The sequence below is a fragment of the Cryptomeria japonica genome, chromosome 8, assembly GCF_030272615.1.
Source record: "Cryptomeria japonica chromosome 8, Sugi_1.0, whole genome shotgun sequence".
In the NCBI taxonomy this organism is placed as follows: domain Eukaryota; kingdom Viridiplantae; phylum Streptophyta; class Pinopsida; order Cupressales; family Cupressaceae; genus Cryptomeria; species Cryptomeria japonica.
The window spans coordinates 743,234,362-743,249,038 of NC_081412.1; the positions used below are offsets into that span (position 1 = coordinate 743,234,362).

At 36.8% G+C, this 14,677-nt stretch overlaps 1 protein-coding gene across 2 annotated transcripts; it reads right to left on the reverse strand.

The window, feature by feature from the left end:
• Positions 1 to 6,335: 6,335 nt before the first annotated feature.
• LOC131061426 (uncharacterized) lies at positions 6,336 to 8,956 on the reverse strand. 2 transcript variants are annotated; one of them, XM_057995090.2, is made up of 5 exons: positions 8,769 to 8,956; positions 8,537 to 8,654; positions 7,798 to 8,325; positions 7,368 to 7,589; positions 6,336 to 7,173 (listed from the first exon to the last, which is right to left on the reverse strand). In XM_057995090.2, exons 1-5 carry the CDS (start codon positions 8,777 to 8,779, stop codon positions 6,910 to 6,912), a joined length of 1,143 nt encoding a protein of 380 aa, XP_057851073.2. In that variant the 5' UTR covers positions 8,780 to 8,956; the 3' UTR covers positions 6,336 to 6,909. The 2 variants fall into 2 exon arrangements, with proteins under 2 accessions (XP_057851073.2, XP_057851074.2); XM_057995091.2 differs by lacking the exon at positions 8,537 to 8,654.
• Between the last annotated feature and the right edge of the window lie 5,721 nt (positions 8,957 to 14,677).

Here is a 14,677-nt window from a genome sequence, read left to right on the forward strand (position 1 = left end):
ATTATTAGGTATATGGCGCTTCCCATAACCCTTGCCACCCCTTGGTCAGTGATATGCACTTATTGCACCCATCAATATGTGTGATGCCTTAGAGGCCTTTGACTTGATCGACATGTATTAAATAAAAGGCAGCCCGAGTGATGCCTAAGAGGCCTTTGACTTGATCGACATGTATTAAATAAAAGGCAGCCCGATATATATATATATATATATATATATTTTCAAAACATATGCATGTGATAAAGCATTTTAACAAAAAAACAAGTAATAGTAAATAGTATTGTCACAATCGGGTGTAACAATTATCCACACAAGAAGAAGGAGAGCATTGAAGGCCAAGTGCATTGAAGTCAACATGGGTTTATAAATTTTATGATTGTTTTGTTGATTTTATTTGTATTCCTTTATTGTGTAGCGTTTGGATTTTTTATTAGATTTAGAGGTTTGATGGTTAGTTTTTATGTCTAATATGCATGCTAAATTTCCTCGTGCATAAAATAATTATTTATAATATGTTGAGAAATGTAACTACTAGTAACTAATTAAGAAATACTAATTACAATAGGATTTCCTAATGTCAAGTACTACCAATAATAATCTTATGCATGTTAGGTTATGAGCACCAAAATGTGGTACCAAAAGGGGGTCTTAAGATGCCACTCTTTTTTTTTTTTTTTAATTCCTGAAATTAGCAAAGTTTAAACTTCGACTACAAATTGAACATAGTTACATTCCAAATTTGAAGATGAAACAAGAATAAGAGTCAAAGTGCTCTGAGAATACTTTCTAAACTACTAATTTGTTTTGAAAATTTCATAAATTAAGGGTTTTTAAAAAGGGGGGCCACATAAAGTGGTCCTTTTTTATGCAAAAAAACACAACTTAGCATCCATTGTACCCCCCTAAAATGTTAACTTGTTTTTAGAATTTTTAAAATCACTTCGGTGAGAAATTAGCTAACACCTTTTAGTTTATACCAATTTTTCTGGCTAATTTTTTAACAAATATATGATTTTTTACTATTTTTTGAAGTGGACACATCCTGAAAATAGAAATTTGAGCATGCTCCCCCCTAAAATCATTGAAACTAATAAAAATTAAAACATTTTTTTTCAATGTGTGTGGAATAGAGTCTAGTTTCTAAAAATGTAATTTGTTTCAAAATTCGATGAATATGTAAAAAACTATACCCAAATTAGCACATGTTGGTTTTTGATTAAAAAAACAGACACACTAACAAAATAAATTAAAGATGAAATGCTTAACAAAATCAAAATGTGAAACAAATTGCGTGGTTGGATAGCTAAGAGAGAGCTTAATGCCACTGTGGTGTTTTTTTTAATTTGCATTGAAACACATGCAAACCTGATGGATAACGTGACAAAAAATATGTGAAATTTTTTAATCTTCTGATAAAAATACATCTTAGGCTTCAAATGGTCATCACACTCTTTGGGTTGTATGCCCAAAGACAATACAACCCAAAGGGTTGGTGTATTCCAATGCAAACAATTTGTCGCTCACCAAATGTTCTGCATTGGTAGATTGTAGGACATGTTGTGAATGGGCAAATGTTCCAGTTTGGACACAAGTTATACCCAATCCCCAAAGAAGATTATAACATTTAAGTATAAGAAAGGAAAAAGACATTTAAATGTAATTTTTCATGTATATATTGGTAGGATGTTTGAGAGTGGTTTCAGATCTCTAGGAGTTGTCATGTAGATTCTAGGTTTTAGAAGATCATATAATTTTCAGAATTAGTCAAATTTAAGTAATCGACCCACTCCTATCAACATTCTCTCACTCTCTTTATCTTCCCCAAACACCTGACCTATAGATCTCTCTCTATCACTCTTTCTATGTCCCATATCCACCTCTCTCTATCTCACTCTCTCTATCCCCCAAGATCTAGCATTGCCTCTCTCTCTCTTTCCCTTTACTCAATATTGTATGTCTCCTCTCTCATTACACACCTTCCCCTCACTCTCTCCCTACCTCTATTTCTTTAGGTCTCTCCCACCATCTCTCCCTTTATGCCTTTGTAAGTCACATTTCAATATGTCTTTCCTTTCTTATACTTTAAGTTATATCTCATGTATATATTAGTAGGATGTTTGAGTGGTTTGAGGTCTATAGGAGTTATAATGCATATATTATAGGTTTTAGAGGATCATATACATTTTTAGACAGTCAAATTTCAGTAATCAGCATGTTGGTATTAGCATTCTCTCTCTCTCTCTCTCTCTCTCTCTCTCTCTCTCTCTCTCTCTCTCTCTCTCTCTCTCTCTCTCTCTTCTCGTAACTCTAGACCTATCTATCTCCCTCTCTTGTGTCTCTCACTTCTCTCTCCCCTCTCTAGGTATATCCCACCCTCTACCTCTCATTCCCTCCTTACCCCATCTCTATTCTTGACTCCATCCCGCTCTCTTCTTCTCTCTCCCTCTCTTACTGTTTCTCTCCTCTCCTTCTCCATTCTCTTGATCACCACCCTTTCACCCTCTCTCCTTATTACTAGGTGATATAGAGCATCCAACAAACTCAACCAATAGGGGAGATCTTTCTCCCAACTCGCCTATTCAATTAGGTGTCAACCCTTCTTTGGCTCACAAGACCCCTCATAGGTTCACTAGTTACTCACAAGGCTTCCATACCCCAACAACACACCCATGCTCCACAACACATCTCCAACCCTTGACATATAATCAACTAGGGCCAAACACATGTTCAAACCCCAACCTCAACTTTCCAACACTTAATCACTATCCATGCCCTTTTGGCAATCTCTCACCCAACACCAAACCCCTATTAGGCTTCAATCTCCACCAACAACATGTAATAGACACTCACAAGAAAAAACACCCCTTGACACTCATGTAAGGCCTCCTCAACATGAACAAACATGGTTATCTACCCCCAACCACCCTAGAAGATACAAGAACCCTGTTGCTATAGCACTGTTCACGGTGACAAGTAGGTAATTTAGGATAGTCATACTTGTGCAGGGACAGTCAATAATTCTTGATTCATTACTCAATCCTTGGTCTTCAAACAATGGGATTATGGCAAAGGGATTCTCCTCTTCTCTCTCTACCACCAAACCCATCAAGCAGTTACTCCCTCAATCTTGTAAAGGGCATGATATCGGTGCACTGCTAGACAGAGACAAGACCTTTGTGTGGACGGTCATAAACTCTTGTGGATTACTTTATTCATGGGGCTCCCAACCTTCAATACACATGTGTGGAATCCCAATACATCACTCCAAGCCTTCATCAAATCTTGATGAACCTACCCTTGCATTTTCTCCACTCAAACCCTCTCAACTCACTATGTTCTTAGACTGAGACACAGAAATCAATCTTTTGCACTCAAATTGCACGTGCCAAATGTTTCATGGTGCCCTTGCAAAATAATAGAAACAAAATAAAAATACAAGAATTCCATCCACCACAAGGTTTTTCATTAATGAACGTGGAATGGCCCAAAACTCATTATTTTCCCCTCTCGGGTTACCATAGTAAGGGTTTTGATAGATTTTACCAAAATCCTTATAACTTTGTCAAATCACAATGAAATCAATTGAAACAAAGGTAGAAATGAAGTATATTCAACCCTCAAACATATCCAATGGGATTCCAGGGTTTATGATTAACTTTTTAGAATGAAATATGAAGAAGATCAGACTGGTACGTATGGAAAAACTTAGAAAATGCAAAAACTTAGTGATAATTCTTATTGATTTTTGTTTGCTTCATACACTAACTTCCATCCAAACTCTCCATGGATCGATCAAGGGATTATTTAAAGGCCACACAAGCCTTTCCAAGGCCCATAACTACTTTTTGAATTTGTTTTAAAAACCAACAACTAATTACCCCTACAAACACAAGTTGTTTGTGACAACTTGTTGACAATTTTGCTCCAAATTGCACCTAGATTTGATCCATGACTCCCATGACTCAATATTTATGAAAATAGGTACAAATAGTACAAAAATACCCTTACATACCATAAAACAACAATTTTGACCCATTGAGACCTATTTCCCACAAAATGACAACTTTTGACAATTTGACAATTTTTTAGCAATATTGACAACATGACCCTACTAGGACTTAATCTAAAATTCAATGGTCTTAATGACCTTATTAAATCACATTTGGCCTTACAAGACCTTATCACTTTCACTCTTTAAAACACAAAAAATTCATAATTTGCCTCATGGAGGCTTGATGGCAACTTAGGTGCTCCTGCACCACTAGGTCTCTCCCTCCCTCCCTCTTTACCTCAATGTCTCTCCCTCCCTATCTCATTAACTACATCTCTCTCCCCCTCTAGGTCTCTCACCTTTCTATCTGTCCACTCTCTAGTTCTCTCTCTCTCCCTCTCCACCTTTCTCTCCCTCCCCACTTACCCCTATCCTCTTCTCTCTCTCCCCTCCCTTATCTATCTCCTCCTTCCCTAGTATCTCACTTCCTCCATGTCTACCTCTCCATCCATCCCCTCTCATTCCTCTCTTTGTTCTTCTATCTCTCTTATCTCTCTCCCCTTTATAGGTCTCTCCCTTCCTTTCTTCCTCTCTCCCTCTCTATATCCCTCTCTCACTATTAATAAGACACCTTTTAGGTCTTATTAATAGTGAGACAATATACAAAATACTTAATGACAAATCATTGGGGTGTTTGTATATAGGGCATGTATTGAATGAAGAGCTATTATGTGTCATATTTTTTCTATAATTTTCTTTTTAAGACCTCTAGGATCACTCTTCTTGGCGCTCTAGAGCCAAAAGTATAAAGGAGTTTCCCGCTTCTACCAATTAACCCATAATTTCCACGAGTTTATTATGAATTTGTCTCATTAATTTGGATCAACATATGTCCCTAAGTCTAGTTCTTGAGCTACATCTCCACGTTTGTAGATTTATATTGTTAATAGCCAATACAAATATTACACAACATTATTTTCTATACAATAATTTTGTATACATTGTCTTTTCTATCATGCAATTATTTCCTAGATTGTAAGTTATGTAAAACAATGATACTTATATTATTTAATATTAAATACCATTGGGAGAATAGCAATGAGTTACATTAAACCTTAACATCTAAATCAAGTATATCTCCCCCTGAACCTGTATGCTTAGATACTTGTGTCTTATGTTCTAAATGAGAATTCAAATGGGTCATATCACATCTCACAAAATAATAGTTGGGTAGTCTATATATTACTCAAACCACTGTGATATAAATTAGGTAGATCACATTAACAAATAGCAGATACACAATATCATGTTGAGAAATATTTATTTACTACTTATAAAATATCTTGTCGATTGCCGAACCCTATTATAGTTAAGAGCACCATATATTAATAAATCATAACTTGTATTATAGTTTTTTGAAAGCATCATGAAACAATAGCAATATGAAAATTTGTATTATAAATGGTCTTGAAGCAGATGAAGTACACTTATCACTCAATAACATTCCATTTCAATTGTTTTTCCTTAGAATATTATTTGTCACCACAAACGGTTAATGTTAGCACACATGCATAACAACTAGGAGAACACTTTTGACATCAATAGTTGCCTTATTTCTTTGTAAAGTAGGTAAGTATGGATACATGTACATTATATTTCAAAATGACTTCCATTCTTTTTCTAAAATCTGCTCATGATCATTCCCTTTCAGCACATTCTATTTTCAATATTTCATCCAAATTAATTCCATTTTTAATATCTTTTACCTTTGTTTTCATCAATTTCCTTTTCAATGTAACTAATCTTGCAAGCTCAATTCTATGAGGAATACTAAAATGTATTTTATGAGAAGCAATACTAATTTTTCCTCTTTGCGTTTCTCTCTTGATAATGTATTACAAATAGAAGTTAATGGCATCCAACTTTATTTCTTAATTATTTAGTTCTCTTATAGGTCTACTCATGATACATTATACATTAAAGGTTACTTTTGAAAATAATATTTTCACATGAATATTAAAAATGGAAGAAGTTTAACTAATGGCACTATATTCAAAGTACTCATTATTTGTTTAAAAATATGAATAAAATTCATTATGTATTTGAAAACTTGGATCTTCAATTGAATAATTAACTACAACATATTTCCTAAAAGTATATTTATAATTTTATTTTTTAAATTACATGCTTAAATTCCTTTCTAAATAGCCCATACTATTATCATATATTTGCCATTGTATAATTTTAAAAATTAAAATAAATATTAACCAATAAAATTAAAACTTAAAACAAACATATACTAATGAATAATAATACCAATAAAATTGAAACTTACACAAAGAAGTGAGAACTTAGTGTATGATCTTCATGTGAAGGGAACAAACCTCAGAGTTCTAGTTTCAAAATTTACAATGCGAGATGAAATTCTTACAAAAGAATCCTTTATATCTTCAAAAAGATATTATTATATACCCTTTTTGTTGAGTATATGAAGTCCAACAATTGTCACCATTACTCTTCTTCCTGTCACTTCATCTTCATTTACTTGCTGTCTCTTCATATTTGGAGAGTTAAAAAGATTTGTATCAGAGATGAGAAAAGGCTCCGTATCTGTTGTAATAGTTAATAAAAGATATTGCCCTACTTTTTCTGTGAATGTAACCATACATTGATGAAGCACATAATTCGTTTTGTTGTGTAAACTTCTGTATGTATGTCCTATCATGTCTTAACTGTTGTTCTGTTTTATTGCTGTTTTAAAATTCCTCATCACCTTTGACATGTAAAACTATTTGAAAACATCAGCTATGTTACACTTGTGAGAAGTAGAATACAATGAGCAAGAATGTTGAAAAATGCATGTCAACATAAAAAGAGGAATGAACCCACACACTATTACTATCTACTACAAAACTAAACTATGCATTTAAGCTTTCCTGTAAAATTGATAACTGTCCCTCCCTGACTAGTACATCCTCTTGAAGTTTCTCCACTCTCATTTTAAGCGATTCCACTTCAGAAATGAGTTCCATGTTTTGGCATTTAAGTCGTTCTGCATCTTGCTGAAAGTCATCCCTTTCTTCTGAAATTTTGGGTATTTCTCCTCTTAACAATGCCAGTTCTTTGAGACATTCTTGTAAATCAGCTTGTAAACATCTGATGGTATTTTCCTTCCCTCCAAGCTGTGAATAAAATATATATGATATATATGATAGCATTAATGTTCATGATCTGAAGGAAACATAATAATGTTTCAAAAATCTCACAAGGAAATATAATAATGTTTCAAAAATCTCACAATCAAATCCAAAAACAGTCAAAAGTAATTGCAATCTTGTGTTTGAACTTTGACATCCTAATTATAAACAATACATACCAGAAGCTCCAACTCTTTCTCTTTCTGGTTTGAGCTACTTAGCCTGCCCTCTAAGTTTTCAATATTACTTGTCAAAACATCTTGATTCCTTACCAAAGTTGCAACTTCTTCCTCAAGTTGTTCTAAATCAGCCTCATTAGAACATATTTTTTCCTGTAGAATTTTGACAAGTAAAGTTTCGGATTTAAGTTCTTGTTGTACTTGTTCGAACTCCTCCTCACTCTGAAATAACAATAAATAATATTAGTTGATAACAAAAGCATGTTAATGCACACAGAAGATATTTAAATACATCTTATTTTAAAAGAAAACTGTTGGATTTATATCATCCGCTTAAAAATCTGTAAACTTCAGTTATCTCTAAGGCTGGATAAAAATGCAAATCCTCAAAATAACAAAACAAATCAATGCATTGCTGAGATTCCCTCACCTGAGTTTTTACATGAATTTCCCGGTTATTTAAAGATAAAAGTTCTCTTTGCAATTCTACATTTTGCTTTGCAAGATCTCTGACCCTCTCTCTCATCCTCCTCTCCTCAGACCTAATTTTCTCCAGCATACACGCCCATTCATTCGACCGCCTATCTATCTCTTTTTCTAATGCTTCCTGCAAATCAGTCTTCTCATTCTCCAATATCTTTGTGCGAGATTCCATCTCTCCCTGGATCAACTTTAAAGATCTGTCTCTCTTGCGGCTCTCACCTTCTGAAGAAATCCTAAGTGCTAAGATCCCTTTTCCATCACATACCTTGCTCTGTTTTTGCCACAAAAATCCTGCATTTTGTTCCGAGTCCTTTGCCACAAAGATGGAAGAGGCTGATGAATTCTTCTTCAGGTAATCGCAAAAGAATGGCCCATCCCTATCAACCTTGCGCTGGATGAGAAATTTATTACTGTTCTTTGCAGTAACCGCTTTCAATGGAAATAACCTCCGCATCGCTGCAACGCTAGCAATCACCTGTAAAAACAACAAAAATTCCGTCATTTCCTAACTGAATTATAACTATCTCGTTAATCCGTATGATCTTCTTCAAAAACTAAGCTAGGGTGTGTAAATATGCGGATTAAAACGGCTCTAAATGCAGCAAACATGGAGCTACAAGCTAAGAATTTTCAAAATCCTGCTATTTAAACAGATATAGCTAATTAAGTTCTACTCTACATCTAACCAGTAAAATCCACAGAGCCGCGTTAAAATAACCCTGTAAAATGTTCTCCATATTGAACAGCTGAGCAAAATAACCCTGTAAAACGTTCTCCATGTTGAACAGCTGAGCTTTAACAACACTACGAATACAAAACAAATGACGCCTGAATTTTTCTCAAACTAGATTTAAACCAAACTGTAATTCTTTACTGAACCGGATCAAATTTAAATCAAGGTGAAGCTCTACATCTTACCGTTTTCTCATGCCGACATTTTTGGAATGCAAGATTTTTTCGCAATATAAACGGCAAGTCGGAATTGGAAATCAGAACAGCATCCCTAAAAGAGCGCTCCTGCGATAGAATGTAAACATCAAAGCAAAAAAATCAGGAAAATCAATATAGATAGAAAAACATTCAAAATGTTGCTCGAAATAACCATCTTTTTCTGCTGGAACTCTCATTGCGCCAAAACTTACCGTAATATTGGTGCCAAATTATACATGAAATGTGGATTATTTGATTTTTTAATTTGTAATTTAAAACAAATTAGGTAGCAATTTTCACAAATTTGAAAAATTGTACACAATTCTATCTAAAAGCCTTAAATTTTATTTAAATTAATTCAATAATTAATGAGTATGATTTTTATGATTTCTAGAAAGTTTTTTTGGTAATAAAGTCATGGAGCTTAGCTCTTTGACAAGACGATTTCCTTTTAAAATCTCTCTAGTTAGAAGATTGAGCTCGAACCAACCAATTATTGGGCCAATTTGGACATTAACCCAAAGCTTTTAACCAACTATGCCAATGTGAGCCCTCCTTATAGCCTCTTGGTTTGGAGGATCAATTCAGGCATAGAGAATCAATCTCAAGACCTGCACAGGATGAACCCAGGGCCCTTAACCAACTATGCCAAGGTGAGCCCCCCTTATAGCCTCTTGGTTTGAAGGATCAAACTTGAACCACACAACCATCATGTTGATCCAAGTAGAGAGAATCAATCTCCATACTTATGTGGGAAGAACTCAAAACCCTTAACCAACTATGCCACCCGTTTAGGATCTCTAAAAGATATTGACAATGACGGTATAATTTGAATCAATATGTGAACCATTTTAATTCTTATTTTAACATGACTAATACTATATATAAGTTATGTTTATCCATTATTTAAACATAATCATCATATCAAAGTATTATTTTATTAATGTTAATATAATCAAATTGAAGATTGTTTGCCATCATAATAACTTTGGTATAATTATTTGGTTCCCCTTATAAGTAATATATGTGTGTGTCTTTTCAAGAAAAAGGTGAAAGTAGAGTAATTTAAAAATGGATTTAATAAAACATCAATATTAATGATGCAATTAGTATATTCATGTTACTACCTATTTAATTTTAGAGGACGTTTTACTTTAATAATATATTCACACTTATAATATATTTTGTGTTTGGTAGGAGAATGAGGGAGGAGTAGAGGAAATGGTCTGGCAATAATGGCGGATTTGCAGGCTTGGAGAAGGTTAATACCCCAGAATTTCAGGGAAAGGGGGTCGTAGATGTGTTTGATACGATCGAAATCGATCTTACTGACGAAATCGTGGAAGATATGGAGTTGTGGGATAAATTGGCGATGATATGTAGGGTGGTCGGTCCCAAGATTGAGAGGAGGAAGATTAAATCCTGGATTGAGGGCAATTGGCATGCCAATATGGTAATCAAATTCATCCCAAAAGACTATTTCATCATCATATTTGCAATAGAGGAGGAGAAGGGTAAGGTTTTGCAGAGCGGGAATTGGTTCATAGACAACCACCCGATATACATGCAGCCATGGTTTCCCAATTTCGATCAGGTGCCTTTGGCATTCTATGAGAGTCCCATTTGGATCGGCCTATATAATCTTTCGATTGAATATTGGGGTGAGAGTAGTCTGGAGAAAATAGGCAGGATGTTGGGGACTCTATTAGAGATTGATGAGAAGATAGTGGAAAACTGTTAGAGTAATCGGGTCTTTACTTGATTAATTAAACAACATTTGTTTTATTATTTAAGTTCCCTTTATCTCTTTTTACACTTAAGCTAACATTAGGTGCATAATAATTAATTCTTTTATTAATTATTATGTGCAAGTCTAGGTTTTCTCTTTTAAGGTTTCTTGACCTATTAGAGGTTAATTTTCTTTTCTTTGTATTATTATTATTATCACATTACACATTTTGTGAATATTGATCTCTCATCTTTTTGAGCATATTTTCTGTATATTTGTTTTTCCTTTGTTGCTTCCTTGCTTCTCCTTGTAACAAGTTTATTTCAGCTTGCAGAGATCTTTTGGGCTCCTATGGTGTTGTATTTCTCAACTCTCACATGGTATCAGAGCTTTAGATCTACAGCTACCTGCTCTTGTTTTGAGTATTTTGCATTGGAAGCAAATCTGAGGTTTTTTCAGAAGTTTTTTTGTGCACCTAGGGATAGGCATTTTTTTCTCAGCACTTTGGGCCTAAACGGTCCTCACCATCGTGCTCAAAAGGCCCAAAAACCCCTATGGTCATACAAAACTTGACCTGTTTTGACTCCTGAGCCTCTGGGGGTATTTTTTCTTCAGTACCAGGTCGTACGGCCCTGGCACGTAGTTCGAAAAAAAAAATTCTTCCCTTTTTACGATATGCAGGCCTAATTTTGATTTTTTACCAAAAAAAAATCAAAAATCAAAAAATATTTCAAAAAAAACAAAGGGCAAAGTTTTTTTTTTTTAAAAATCAAAAAAGGGGTTTTGTTTGTGGGGGTCCCTGCCGGGCTGACACCACTGTCGCCGGCCTGACAGTCCGACCCCCGTCGGCCCTGCCAGCACAAGCCCCGCTCGCCGGCCCCCGTTCCTCGCCGCCGTGCCACCCACCCGCCACCGCTGCCTCACCACCGTCGTGCCTCCGCCCAGCTTTGCCACTCTGTCTCTCCACCCCAAAGCACCGCCAGAGCGCCACCTCCGCCCGGCCCTACCACCAGTTAGGCCCTATTGCCCCTCTTTCTTGCCTTTGAAGGGGGGCTTGGTTTTTTCTTCATAACTTGAGCATACAGAGTCATTTTTTAGAAAACGAATAGGCATTGGAAAGCTGGTTCCAAGCCGGACCTCGTGGTGTTGGATTTTTTTTTTCAAAATTTGTTGTTTGACTGAAATTTTTTCCAGTCAAAGTGGGGTCTCTTTTTTACACTTTCGGGGCCGTAGAATGGGCAAATAGACTCCATTTTTCGAAAAAGAATAGGCGTTGGAAAGCTCTCAGCATGCTCTATTCAGATATGTGATCTTGTTTCTCAGATTTTTCATCAGGTACATGATATTTATGTTTGAAGTTTTTTTGCTTATGCACTACTTCCTTTTCATCGGTATGTACTAGGGTTTGGGTTTATCTATTGTGGGGGGTGCTTTTTTCTCACTTTATGTCATTTATATCAAAAATCTAGAACACAAAAACTCTCTAAACAAACAAAACCTTCAGCATCTTCTGTCTATTCTTAAATATCACATAATAAAAAAAACCACAAGCAGGTGCAGGTGCAGAGTTTCATGGCAGATCCTTCAGTTGAGTTGTTGACATCACACAACTATCGCACCTGGAAGCCTCGCATCATGAGGCTTCTTCGGGCAAGAGGGTTGTGGTCTTGTTTGGATGAGGTTCAGCCTCTATTGCAGTGTCCTTATGAGCTTCTTCAGCACATAAACAAGATGGATGAGGCCATGGGTTTGCTCTCTTTGCATGTCTCTAACAGTCTTTTGTTTCAACTTGATGAGTTGCTCACTCCTCGCACTATGTGGTTGAAGTTTGAGTCTCCCTTCGGGAGGGTTAATGAGATTCAGGCATTACAGATTGAGGCAAAGTTGGTTTCCTTATCACCTAATTCCTTTCCCACCATTGAGGATTTTTTGAACAAGTTCAAGACTACCAAATCTGTTCTTCAGGCGTGTGGCAAGATCAAGATAGACACAAAGTGCATTCACTTGATTCTTTCGAAGCTTCGGGTTCATTTTCAATTTTTTGCCTCTGCTTTCTACTCCACCATGGATGGCTTGGGTGCTCGTTCCACCATGCCTACCTTTGATGTGTTTTGTGAGTGTTTGTCTCGTGAGCAGTCTCACCTTTCTCAGCTGGACATGCTTTCAAGGTCCAAGAACAAAGCATTAGTTGCTCAATCCTCTAAGGAGAAGCCAAAGCAGAAATCGAAGCCAAAGAAGAATCATGCAAGCAGTGAGCATTCATCCAAGCCACCTCCTAAGTTTGATTCTGTAAAGCGGAAAATAATCGAACCCTAGTTGCTCTCCCCTCTTCCAACTCCAAGGAGAGAGAAGGGAGGTTACTAGGGTTGACGGTTTTCACTTAGGGGAGACTTTACATTCAAAAGAGGGGTTGAAACCCACAAGATCCAATCCCACACAATGCAAGATTGGATTCTAAATGAGTTTCAAGGGTTAAGACAGCAAGGCTACCCTCTTTTGTAAAGAATGTGCATAGAATGATCAAGCTAGGAATGCATAGAAAGTGAGAAAGATTCGCTTATAAACTGAGATAGGGATATAGGATGAAGCTGCGGACCTGGAATTAGCAGTAAAATGTTGATATGGCGCTGTCCTGCAAATTTGAGCAAAAGTTGACGGGACGATGGAGCCCAGCGTGCACACGGTCCTCCGAAAAATCCGTGAAACGAAGGGGGATTTGTTCGTCTCTGCACAAGGATTCCAGATCTTCAATTTCAGCCGCGTACCTGCAACCTACACACAGAAAAGCGAAGACGATTGGGGGGTTAGGGATTAGGGGTTTGCCCTTAGGTCAAACCCCGGTTTTGGAATTAACCAAGAAATGAGAAATGCTGTAAATGTAAATGATTGTAATGTAAAACAAGTACTAATACCTTGTTGTAAGGATGTTTGTATCCTTATGTGCGAAGGTATAGATGTTGTTGTATGTTGTATGTTGTATGTTGTAGTATGTGATCTCCTCTTCAATGGTTGAATCCTTGTCTTGAATGCAACACTTAGCCTTGAATGGAGACTTGGAATGATCAATTGCTTGAAGGAATGTTTGAATGCTTGAATGCTTGAATGTTTGAATATTGTTTCCACGCCTTTTTCGTCTTACCAAAATGAGAGAGGAAATGCCGTTTATATACTTGTCAATTAGGGCTGATAGACTGATTTTCCCGACCTTGGGCCGACCAGGAAAGTTAATTTTCCAATTTGCAAACAAAAAGACCCGAAGCCCCAAAGGAGACCGGGCCCAAAATAGGGCCAGGGACCAGGGCGCTGGGTGCCATGGTCCTGGGGGACCAAGGCGTTGGGCGCCCTGGTCCTTCAGGACCAGGGCGCTGGGCGCTCTGGTCCCACCTCCTGGGACAGCAGGGTGCAAGGAGGGATCAGGCCAGGGTGCTGGAAAAATGCAGTTTTTGGTGTCATGGACAAGTTTCGGGGTCTCCATTCAGGTTCCGTGTTGCGTCGCCATCGTGAAGACCAAAATGCAATCGAAATTGCAAGTGTCGCAATTTTAGGACACTACATTTAGCCCCCACTTTAGCGGGAGTATAGGCATACGCTCATACTTCCGGTAAAGTACAAGGAAACAACATTGAAAGACTTTCACCACGTCAAGGAGGCAAGACACACCAAGCCCCCAGTGGACTAAGGATCTTACGACTTCGATTGACAAAGTAAAAGGGAAGATCACGAGGGAGAACCATGACTGTCAGTAGTAACGTTCCCTCACTATGAGTCATGCAAGAAAAATACCAAAAATTTTCAAGGCAAAGCTAAGTTCGCCAAGAAATTTTCAAGTATCCTGAAGGGATAGACAGGGTGTATGCCCCCCTACGTTAAAGCGATCGCACATGCCTCAACGGAGGTGATTGCTTTAACGTAGTGATACACATAAGAAATAAGAAGGGAAAGGAGCACATTATCACAAAGATTTAGCCCCCAAGTGTGAGATAAACCCAAGGATAATAGATACAAAACACAAAGCACAAGGTGACTTCGCTTTCCTCGGGGTTAGTATGCTGTATGATAGTTCATGTATATCATATTTATGTATGCATAATTGTTCTTCATTCCCCAATCAAGGAAGGTCACCTAGAAGAAGGGAACACATGTGTCTTTTGAGTCAACATGAGAGAGA

Bases quoted from the DNA above. Each gene is read 5' to 3' on its own strand.
- LOC131061426 (XM_057995090.2), bottom strand. The intron at 8,326-8,536 runs GTTAGATGTAGA...TTGTTTTTACAG, and splicing joins CGGCTCTGTGGATTTTACTG to GTGATTGCTAGCGTTGCAGC. The intron at 7,590-7,797 runs GTGAGGGAATCT...TTGTTATTTCAG, and splicing joins AAATTCATGTAAAAACTCAG to AGTGAGGAGGAGTTCGAACA.